General features: G+C 43.0%; 1 protein-coding gene across 1 annotated transcript in view; it reads right to left on the bottom strand.

Annotated features, from left to right (window-relative positions):
* Positions 1-1,241: 1,241 nt before the first annotated feature.
* Positions 1,242-11,891, bottom strand: part of LOC137424564 (actin-like protein 6B) — a 53,825-nt gene continuing 43,175 nt past the window's right edge. The window contains exons 9-14 of the mRNA XM_068112150.2: positions 10,362-10,423; positions 9,942-10,056; positions 8,047-8,127; positions 5,299-5,394; positions 2,157-2,243; positions 1,242-1,958 (exon numbers count right to left, since the gene is read on the bottom strand). Of these exons, the coding sequence (XP_067968251.1) occupies positions 1,878-1,958; positions 2,157-2,243; positions 5,299-5,394; positions 8,047-8,127; positions 9,942-10,056; positions 10,362-10,423 (522 nt within the window). The 3' untranslated portion in view covers positions 1,242-1,877. The remainder of the gene's footprint in view (positions 1,959-2,156; positions 2,244-5,298; positions 5,395-8,046; positions 8,128-9,941; positions 10,057-10,361; positions 10,424-11,891) is intronic.

The raw sequence follows: 11,891 nt of genomic DNA, 5'->3' as shown, positions 1-11,891 counted from the left end.
ATTAGGGACGACCTGAGATGGTGGTGAACAGTCTTGAAGACATGGAGGGAAGAATAGGATTGAAATGGATGTGGAAGTTGGTGCCACAGTTGGGAAAACCAACAATCTGGTAAAATGGTGATTTTTGAGACCAACTTCCTGATTAAAGTAGAATCCAAATTCTCAATATTGCTACATTCGACCAGCTTAGAACCCGCAGTCTCTGGAAGTACTGCCAGTCTAATTCTCACCTGAGGCCACCACCCTATCGCAAACACCACATTCTACCATTGAAAAAATACTTTAAAAAAAAAAAAATTAATAATAAAATTTTGCCATTAAAAAAATACTTTTTCATTAAATAATTTCAACGGGAGACTTTCCTTTGTTGAAAAGGTGTGACCCATCTCAATATGATGGTTTCCATGTATGGGGGCACAAGTCCAGTGAGATATTTGGGTCATAGCCAAGAAGCCCGTTCAAAAAGCCTTGATTGCATAGAGTATAAACTGTTCTCGTTTTGCAGGGAAATTACTTTGCGGCACTTGCTAGAGTCATTGTGAAAGTAAACCATGTTCTGAAAATGCCCCATTGCATGCTTTAATGGGTTAGGTTTGTTTAAATATTTTATACCTCTGCCGACGAAGTCGCTGAAGGAATTGTGTTTTCGAATTGTACTTCCGTCCGTGATAGCTTTTTTTGTTACCGCGATAACTTAAACAGCTGAAGGAGTCTTCGTGAGACTTGGTGCAAGAATGTATAATGATGGAAAGATGAACTGATTAGATTATGGGGTCAAGAGGTCAAAGGTCAGAGGTCTCATTGGTTACAAATTGTGACTGAACTAACTTGTGAACCAGTGATGGGATTTTGACCAAACTTGGTATCAATATATATTTTGATGCAAATATGAACTGATTAGATGTCGGTGGCAAAGGTCAGAGGTCATATCAGGTAAAAATGTAATACTTGAGAATAGCTGAAGGGATTTAAATCAGACTTGGTACATGTACATATAATGATGTAGTAATATGGGCGGAGGCATATTGGATGACCACGACATTGAATAGTGCTGTTGTATTTTCCAATTGAAATCGCAAAACAAATTTCGGAGTTTCAGACTGTGCGTCACTCCCACGCAAATCCAACATAAGATGCTGTTCATGGTAATTCTCCGGGCAGCTCTCAGAGATTGTGATTTCAGTTGAATGCTCCAAGTCTAAGGTATGTATCTAAGTCAGGAAAGACAGGTAATGCTTCTTAAAGAACGTTTAATTCAACATTTAATTGGTGCTTGCAGTATGCACTACAGTACAGTACAGATAGCACTTTGTGGCACCATTCTTAAAACCACAGTAAGCCCGTCAAACATTTGGGGATACTGTATTCCTGATACCGTTTGGCACCATATTTTTTGTTTTACCTTTCGACGGTTCTCAACCTCCAACATTTAAGGGCCATTTTCCATCTATTCTTTTTATTATTAAAGCTATCTATCTATCTATCTACAAAGTCTCTTCCGCTATTCTAAAATGCCATACGGTGGTTGTTGATGAGGATAGTTGCCCAGTGCGTGGCTTTGCATGAGATGTCATGATCAGTACAACGATTGTCTCCATTTGCATGGTATACTGAAGCACCCGAGAGCAAAAGCATCCCATCCGACAGTTTATGCGTCACATTTTGTGCAAACGCCACGTTCATTGGAACCATTGCAAAGAGGCGGAGCTGCAACATTCGCCGGGGTTTGTACGGGAAGCGTCTGCGCCAAGAACCATGCACGTTCGAGCATGGCCGATCACCTGCTGGCCATTCGGTGGAATGCCGTGGCGATAAAAGGATTTTTACTTCCCCCCAACCCAGCCTTTGGCCCTCCTATGGCATGTGTCTGCCAAATTCTATGGACACTTCCTCTCAACACACTGCTTCCCACTTTCCTCGTACTCCTGCTTGGAGATCCACATCTGCTGGAATGTTCCCTGAAATAAAGCGAGGCGAGTGTTAACAAAACAAAGCATTCTCTGGAATTAACAGATGCAGTTAACTTAACTTAGCTTAACTTAACTGTTAAGCCAACACCAGGCTTGTGACAATGTGAAGGCAGCATTAAAGAAAGCAAAAACCAAATTTGGTTTCTGGAGTTCAAACCAACTCATAATACAAGCTCTTGAACTCACCAGTGATGCAAGGATGGAGCCGCCGATCCAGGAGCTGAATCTGCGTTCCACCGTGCTGGGGCTTGCGATCAGTTTCAGGCGCATGCTCTGTGAACACGGCAAAATGTTTTCGACACTTTGTCATGACCGCAATGTCTATAACTTCATGTTATATGTTTAAAAGATAAAGGAGATCAAACTTATCCCATGTTTGTGGTGTATCCATGTTACATTTACATACTTTAAATGTGACGAACACCACCTTGGTTGCTATTTGATTACGATAGCTCCGTTAGCACAAGTGTGGAGATATTTTAAAACTTTTCCATTGTCGATGGATTTTGATTTCTGTTGAGCCATGTGTACCCAGCAGGTCTTCTTCTTCTTATTCTTCCGTATGCAGCACAAGGCTGCGACATAGAATCATTGGCTGAGGGCATGGCTGTGCTGCTGATGCAATTCCCTCTGTAGGTTCGGGCAGGAATTTGGGATTTGGCCGGGGTGCCGGTCATAGCTCGCCGACTCTTCATTAAGGACACCGTGGGATCTGGATCTTTAATGCCCACGGATGGGACGCCCGTTTAACGTCCATCCGAGGGACGGCTCACACATTGATGAATCACCCCGGCTGTGAAACACCAGGATGACAATTTATAGCTGGGTCGGAATTCGAACCCAGGCTAGACGGCTCAAAGGTGAGTGTGCGTACTTCTAGCTAGGCCATCCTGGCAGCCCACATCCCGGCAGGTAGGTGAGACAAGGTAAGAATTTCATTTCACCATCTGAGCATGTTCCATTACAATCCTGATTTTTGAATGAATCAATCAATGAAATGAATCATTACCTGACGAGGAGGGGAGTGTCGTTGAAGCTGAAGGGAAAGGTGTATGCTGCATGTGTGAGAAGTGTTATGATTTATGGGAGCGAGACATGGGTAATGAACGTGGAGCAGCAACGAAGGCTGGAAAGGGTGGAAATCCGAATGGTTCGGTGGATGTGCGGAGTATCGTTGAGAGAGAGGAAGACAAATGATGAATTGCGAAAGATGATGGGAATAGAGCCTGTGATTGATGCTGTGAAGAGAAACAGGTTGAGATGGTTTGGTCATGTGTTGAGGAAGGATGAAAGTGACTTGTTGAGAAGAGTGATGGAAATGAATGTAGAAGGAAGTAGAGGATGGGGAAGACTTGGCTAAAGATGGTCGAAGAAGACATGCGAGCAAGGGGGTTAACAAGGGGAGATGCAGAAAATAGGGCAAAATGGGGAAGATCGTCATGGGGACCGCAAGGCTAACCCCCGCTCTAGCAGGGAAAATGGCCTTATTGTTGTATATACTGTTGTTGTTGTATATATGTTGTGTTGTTGTTGTATGTTGTATGTATGTATGTATGTACTGTATATACAGTGCATTCAGAAAGTATTCTTCAGACCCCTTCACTTTTTTCACATTTTGTTATGTTGCAGCCTTATGCTGAAATCGTTTAAATACATTTTTTCCCTCATCAATCGACACTCAATACCAAATAATGACAAAGAGAAAACAGGATTTTAGAAAGTTTTGTAAATTTATTAAAAAGAAAAAACTGAAATATCACATTTGCATAAGTATTCAGACCCCTTGCTATGACACTTGAAATTTAGCTCAGGTGCCTCCCATTTCTCTTGATCATCTTTGAGATGTTTCTACACCTTGATTGGAGTCCACCTGTGGTAAATTCAATTGATTGGACATGATTTGGAAAGGCACACACCAGTCTATATAAGGTCTCACAGATGTAAATGCATATCAGAGCAAAAACCAAGCCATGAGGTCGAAGGAACTCCCTGCAGAGCTCAGACAGGATTGTGTCGAGGCACAGATCTGGGGAAGCCTACAAAAAAATATCTGCTGCATTGAAGGTTCCCAAGAGCACAGTGGCCTCCATAATTTTTAAATGGAAGAAGTTTGGAACAACCAGGTCTCGTCCTAGAGCTGGCCGCCCGGCCAAACTGAGCAATCGCGGAGATGGGAGAATCCTGTGTGGAGATGGGAGAAACTTCCAGAAGGACAACCATGATCTGGGCTTTACGGCAGAGTGGCCAGACGGAAGCCTCTCCTCAGTGAAAGACACATGAAAGCCCGCTTGGAGTTTGCAAAAAAGCACCTAAAGGACTCTCAGACTGTGAGAAACAAGATCCTGCACTGGCATTCTGTATTGCTGGCATTTTCCAAAACCATAGAGCAAAGCTGGCCTTCAAAGCCAGTCGCAGACTGGATATCCTCCATCGTACAAACGGTCTCGTCCTCTAATTCCTTCAAAGCCTTTGTCTTTAGCTCAGTGGAGTACTTCTCTCCCCTACCGGATGGTGCCACAACATCACATATGTCTCTTCTGAATTATTTGGTCTTGAAAGCTCAGTGGCATTGGCATCTCCCATTAATTATTGCCGAACTATAAAGGCTGTTGCTGCCACATTGGAGACACCTTGTGGCCTTGCTTTTCTTTTCAATTGTCCCTCCTCTGGTCTCGCTCCCTCTGCTCTTTCAGCCCTCAGACTTCCCCCAGCTCTTGCAAGACCCAGATGTTCTTCCATTACCCACTCATGGTTAAACTCCCAAAATCGAAGCTTTCTGCTCACTTCCACTCTTTTGTTCCTCTTTTCCCCCATATGTGGAACTGCCTTCCAGGAACTATTCAATCACACTTTTCCTCATAGGACTTAAAGGAAGTCGGGAAATATCATCTCGTGTCGTTCCCCATCCCTTCCGACAATCCTTATACCCACCTTAACCGCACCTAACCCAACGCTCTTTCTTGCAGGTTATGATGTTTCCGACCCTCCCCACCTGTCTCTCTCCCCTCTTTTCCTATTTGTTCTTTACTTTGCTCGTGTTCAAATTCTGGCCCCACTGTCGGTACATTGCCATTTTACTCTGTCTCCTCACTCATCCACTTGCCGATATATCTTATTCCAAAAAAAGTAATTCAAATTTGCCTGAAATACATGATTCACACCAGATGCGCTCGTATTGCTGGCGAATATCATGTCAATGCGTTATTGTTCTGGAATTGGTGAAGGTTTCACACGGATGAATTGATCTATGAGTGTGTGGCCAGATCAGATAAGCATATTCCCCTTTCAGCAACTTCACACTTAAACCAAAGTGAGCTCTTTGCCTCACCGGGGGAGTTTTCTGTGATAGGTCGCGATTCAGACGGTCTGTGAAGCCCTGAAGCAAAGTGTTGCCTCCTGTCGCAATAACACTTCCATACAGACCCTAATGTAGGAAATACAGGCAAAAAAGGCACAAAAAGTAAACATTCAGGAAGCACAATACAATCTTTTAAACATCTCCTTAGATTGGGAAAACCTCTGACTTGTTCATGATGTATTTCACATTGTTACAGCGATTGCAATTCTCATAAAAATGGCTAAATGAGGAAGTAGCTCTCCATAAAGAGCTCTGCATAAAAGTATTTGACCTCTGCATAAAAGGATTTAAGTGGCCCTTTAGAGTCATTGCTGCAAATCTTTAAGCATTTTCTCAGCATCATTCAGATTTAACCACTCAGCATCATTCAGATTTAACCACTCAGCATCATTCGGTCACAGTCTGATGAAAAACGAAAGAGTAAAGCACAGGAGAATGGCAAAATAAAGTGGATAAGATACAAAGTGGTACACGACCTTCAAATTTTCCACTATGTGCAGTACTACATTATCCTCCATAATGTCCTGTTAGTCTCGTCCTGTAGGGGTTGGGTTGCCAGACGATTGATGATAATTATTTATTTTGTTTTCTTACATCTCCTTTGATTTTTGGGGGTTGTTAGGAAAAGGGAGTAGGCGTTTGTTTTCGTGTGTGTGTGTGTGTGTGTGTGTGTGTGTGTGTGTGTGTGTGTGTGTGGGTGTGTGTGTGTGTGTGTGTGTGTGTGTGTGTGTGTGTGCACGCGCGCGCAACTGTGCATGCATCCACATCTATATATTTTCGTTTTAAATTTATTTTTTCTCTACAACCACTTATCCGATCGATGCAAAACTTTAAACGTAGGAGGGACTCCCCATGGAAAATATTATATTGGTAACTGACATAATAGGTCACATGGTATAGCAGCCATATTGAAATAAGGGAAAGTATTAGACATCCTCTCCAAAACCATTCAACCAAAAAAATAGGGTATATCAGATGATATGAAAATAAAAGGTCATAAATTAAACTCCTCATGGCAGTGCTCTGTAGTTAGAATTGAATTCCTCAGCACCATTTGTGTCCATGCAATTTATAGGACTTTGTTAATGTATTAAGGACACATGCTAGGGACAACTGTCTGGCATATGACCATGCGAGAGACGGGTCTTATCCATTTTGGACTAGAGGTTAAGAATGTTCTGTCACGTGTCTATCGTGTTGAACTGGCTGGGAAAAGGGAGATGCTCCAGGCACCCCTCAAATTAACGCCATGAGCCTCCCCCCCCCCCCCCACCCCCTCCTTGCACACCCTGGAGGAAGCGCCGGCCCATCTCACCTGTGAGGGGTGAGCCCATGCCCCTGATTGGGAGCCAGCAAGGTGGCTTGTGATTAGTTGTGATGCTTGATGGTATTGATGCCATTGATTGGTTTTAGGGGGTGGTGGGTCAATAAAAGTGGGGGCTCGGCATTTGCTAACACCCTGTCTGACCTTTCTCCTCCAGTCCCTGAGTATCTGGCCTCTCTCGCCTCTGGCCCTCTTTTGCCTAGCCCTATCCCCTTTACCCTAGTCAGCGAACGTATGCGACTTTCCAAGCCACAGACATAAATTTTGCCACCTCCAGCCCGTACTAGACATTTCCTTTAAAAAAAAAAAAAAAAGAAGATATTACCACCTCATTTTAGGATAAACTCCGAGTGCTAATCACTCGCCTGGTTCTGTGTGTATGGTTGTTGTGTGTGTGGACACATCGGGGTGTTACTTTCTTTGCTTGTTTTAGTATCATGATTATTATTTGTGTCAATCTTCATCCAGGATTCTGTCTGTGCCTGTCCAATGTTTATTAAATTATTATATTTACTAAAAGGGACTACTCAGCGCTGCCCAGGAGGATGGTGCGGAGGAGGGAAGTGGACACCCGGCGCTGCCCGGCTGGGTGGGCTTTCCCATCGTCGGTTTCAGGACGTGTTGGACATTGAAAAGCTATGGAGTTATTGGCTTAATTGTGGTTACCTTTTGCCTGTGGAGTGGCAGCACTGCCTGGCCCCACATCCCAATAAGAACTGTACAGTGGCCTCAAAATGGAATAAAGGCCAAGGTGTGGTTGTTTAAAACCTTGCCCAGATTCTGAAGTACCCACACCCAAAATTTGGGGCCTCTAGGTGCTACAGTTCGGCCGTGAAAGAATAACCTGCAAATGCACAAGCAAACACACAAACACTTAAATATTTACAAGATTAGGACTGTGTGAGTTAAGTTCCTGCCATCTTTCCCGCATTGACCAATTTGGTTTATTGAGAACCTCTGGAAGGAAATAGATTAATTAAGGCAGTCCCTTGTTTTAATAAGTACATGTGTTTAGACACACACAAGGTAAAAAGGGCACGTTACCAAATCGCTCGGGGGTACATGACGTCTAAATTCAGCCTTTTAGTTTGGCTGTTCACCGGATTAATTCCCGATTATGTACAGTTCCCTTCTTTCATCGCTTGCGGTTTAAAATTACTTTCTCAACAGTTTTCAAGCCTTACATTTCATGAAGAAAACTAATAAACATAAGAAGATAAAAGGTGCAAAGAATTTGGACAGGGTGCCAGCACGGAGGAATACTCCCTTATGAAAGACATCAATGGATCATTTAAATCCTGAAGATTTTATTTAAAATCCATATCCTGCTCTTCCATCTCCCTTTGTTTCTGCTTCGTCGTCCTCCATCCAAACTGCACACGTTCATGGCATACCGGTCGTATGTCGATATCGCACATTCCCACGCTGGTGCTGACAATGTGACTAACGCCAAGCATGGTGTTGCCAGTCAGACCCTGCATGCTCAGGCAGAAATGAACAAAGGATTAGATCTGAGAAGGAGGTCGGATGTGATTAATCAAAAAGCAAATGGGGTTGTATAAAAGGTCCAAGGTGATAATTTTGCAGTGTATGTTTACAGACATATCTTATGCTCACATAACCAAACAAAGAAAATCACACGGACTCATACTATGAACAATATAGTGGTGCCATATTATGAAGGTTTACGAGATTATTTTTTTTTCAATAACGATCTGATAGCCGAAAATGCCATTTTTTTGGTACACAAAGTCGAGGCTCGTGGAAGAGCGAGAACAATGACAGGATCAGGACAAAACAGAACAAAAGGAGCACACACAGTATAGTGTAGCAGCATAGCAAACCTGTTGTGCATTTTGTGATACAAGCACCAAATTTGGCACAAATGTACATTAATATGTTGCGAACATTTTCAGATATTGGGCCACTTGAAATTCCGTAATTTTTTTTTTCAAATTTTTTCAAATTTCGTAATTTCAAATTTTTCGGGTGACACCGTCACAATTTCGGTCTTCGAGGCCGGCCGATATAGTGGGGCGGCTTAGCCCAAATATTCAAAAGAATTGTGCATTTTGTGATACAAGCACCAAATTTGGCACAAATGTACATTAATATGTTGCGAACATTGTGTGGTCAGCAATGAAGACGAGAGTCTGAATTACATGTATGCAAAAGACCTTGTGAACCAGTGAAGCAAATACACGGGTAAGCATGAATTAAATCTAGGGCATGATATAATTTCCATGATGTTTACCTCTACACTCAATGGTGGAAGGAGGTAATGTTTTGATCCCAGCTTGTCTGTATGTCTGTTTGTCTGTTAGTCCACAAAATTCCAGACAAAGCTTGTAGTAGTGGTAGTTGTAGTGGTAGTGGTGATAACAGAAATTGTTATATAGAACTGAACTTATATTATTATTATATGCAGAAAATAACTTCATTTCTATATGCCCTGCAGTGGACAGGTTAATTGGTTTATGCACTGAAGGGGTCACCCTGGTGTGCACTGCTGTGTTCTGCCTCACTGAGTTGTTCAGGTATGATGTACTCAGCACAAGCTTCCGGTCGGCCCGGAGGTGGGGGTGCGGGGCCTGTCACGGAACGTCTAAACAAACGGCCTGCCGGGGCCGCCCAAAAGTCGGGCGTGAGGGGCGCGTCCACTAATGGAACGCCTCTCGCTTCCCAGATCGAGGGCCACGTGGTCAGGAGAACCTCGTCCCTTCCGGTCACACTTTGCCTATCGGCCGGCCTCGAAGACCGAAATTGTGACGGTGTCACCCGAAAAATTTGAAATTACGAAATTTGAAAAAATTTGAAAAAAAAAATTACGGAATTTAAAGTGGCCCAATATCTGAAAATGTTCGCAACATATTAATGTACATTTGTGCCAAATTTGGTGCTTGTATCACAAAATGCACAATTCTTTTGAATATTTGGGCTAAGCCGCCCCACTAGTATGCTTCCTCGGTGTCCCCGATTATGACTTTGTTGCTGACACAATCGGCCTCAACCTTTGTCCTCCTTACAAATTCCAGATCATGCTCTTTAATGACAAATTTTTCAGCCATTTTAGTCATTATTACTCCAGGTAGCAATGAACGTACATGCAAGTGACATTACAATATCTGAATCAAGATAACCTATCACAAACCACAGAGACTAAAAAAAACACCATGACAGCTGATGTTAGTTGTGATATTGAAACTTTTTGTCGGTGTGTGATTAAAAATCGTAACAAAAAAAAACAACGATATATTGTGTGAAAATGTGGCAAATAATAATTTTCTACCTTTACATTAGATGGGTCAAACAGGCCTTCTGGAATTTTCAATCTCTCAGCACCAAAGTCACAGTTATACCCGTTGGTGAACTCAAAATGCATGGTGGGCATTTGGGCAGCAGCTCTGGACAGGTTATGAATGAAGTAACAAAAATGCATCACATAATGTGTCTTGACTCAAGACCATAATCTTTGGAATCCAGAGTAAAATGATTTCACCAGCGCTATCAAGTGTATGAAATTGTTTCCATCAGACAAATACTGAAGAGATAAGGGGTGAGGAGGAGGAGGAGGAGGGAGTGGGAAATACGTCGTTCAAGTAATAATCCAAGTGCACATTTGCAGAATTTTTTTTATACACCATTGTATTTTTTTTAAATAAATAAATAGCATAAAATTTTTTTTATCGCTCTCTTCTTCTGAACTTACTGCTCATCGTAGGGAGAGTCTGCCACTTGCAATACAGTTGCCTGGAAGTCCTGGATCACTTCCTACAAAATGGAGACAAAGTTGCACTTATATCTAATATTCACATTCATTACGTCATATTCCATGCAGATTGGCTGTTAAGCATGGGACTGCTTAATGATGTTGTACATACAGAGACAATCTACTACTTGTTCCAAGAGCTTATGCTCATTAATGTGCACTAGGGCATGCCCGTACGTGGGTGCAATGCCCGTACGTGGGTACGTGGGTACGTGGGTGCGAGTACGGTGACAATCCCCCCCCCCTCTATTTACATGAAATGGTTTGGTTCATGAAATGGTTTGGTCCATTCGCAAAGCCAAAGCGAACGGCTTGCGAGTACGGTGACAATCCCCCCCCTCTATTTACATGAAATGGTTTGGTCCAAAGCGAACGGCTTGCGAGTACGGTGACAACCCCCCCCCCCCCCCCCCCCCTCTATTTACATGAAATGGTTTGGTCCAAAGCGAACGGCTTGCGGAGTTTGGTAAAGAAATCGCCATAGCTCGGTAACTACTTGTCCGATTAATATGAAACCTTGAAAAGGCACATCCTCGGGTCCCAGCAATATACCTGGCAAGTTTAAAGTATATCGGACCCGTGGTTGTCGAGAAACAGCGGTCACAGACAAACACACAAACACACAAACACACAGACACACAGACACACAGAGATTACTGGAATTATAGATAGATGTAATGTCTAAAACTAACCACAATGCATAGAATGGTTTCTTAGTTGATAAATAAACCATTGTATGACACTTTACATGCACCAATTAGAAAACCATGTAGTATATAGGAGAATATAATTATGAGAATATTTACACTACATGGCTAAAAGTTTTGATTACTCTGGTTTAGAATAGGTACACCGTATCCCTGCGTATCCCAGACGGAAGCCAAACAGTTCAATCTTGGTTTCATCAGACCACAGAATCTTGTTTCTCACAGTCTGAGAGTCCTTCAGGTGCTTTTTTGCAAACTCCAAGCGGGGTTTCATGTGTCTTTCACTGAGGAGAGGCTTCCGTCTGGCCACTCTGCCATAAAGCCCAGATCGGTGGAGTGTTGCAGTGATGGTTGTCCTTCTGGAAGTTTCTCCCATCTCCACACAGGATCCCTGGAGCTCAGCCAGAGTGACCATCGGGTTCCTGGTCACCTCTCTTACCGAGGCCCTTCTCCCCTGATTGCTCAGTTTTCCTGGGCGGCCAGCTCTAGGAAGAGTCCTGGTTGTTCCAAACTTCTTCCATTTAATAATTATGGAGGCCACTGTGCTCTAGGGAACCTTCAATGCAGCAGAAAATTTTTTGTAGGCTTCCCAGATCTGTGCCTCGACACAATCCTGTCTCTGAGCTCTGCAGGCAGTTCCTTCGACCTCATAGCTTGTTTTTGCTCTGATATGCATTGTCAGCTGTGAGACCTTATATAGACAGGTGTGTGCCTTTCCAAATAATGTCCAATCAATTCAATTTACCACAGGTGGACTCCAATC

The sequence above is a fragment of the Myxine glutinosa genome, chromosome 4 (assembly GCF_964187855.1).
Source record: "Myxine glutinosa chromosome 4, kmMyxGlut1.1, whole genome shotgun sequence".
Classification (NCBI taxonomy): domain Eukaryota; kingdom Metazoa; phylum Chordata; class Myxini; order Myxiniformes; family Myxinidae; genus Myxine; species Myxine glutinosa.
Note: the sequence above shows the minus strand (reverse complement) of the source record. Positions and strands in the feature narration are given on the sequence as shown.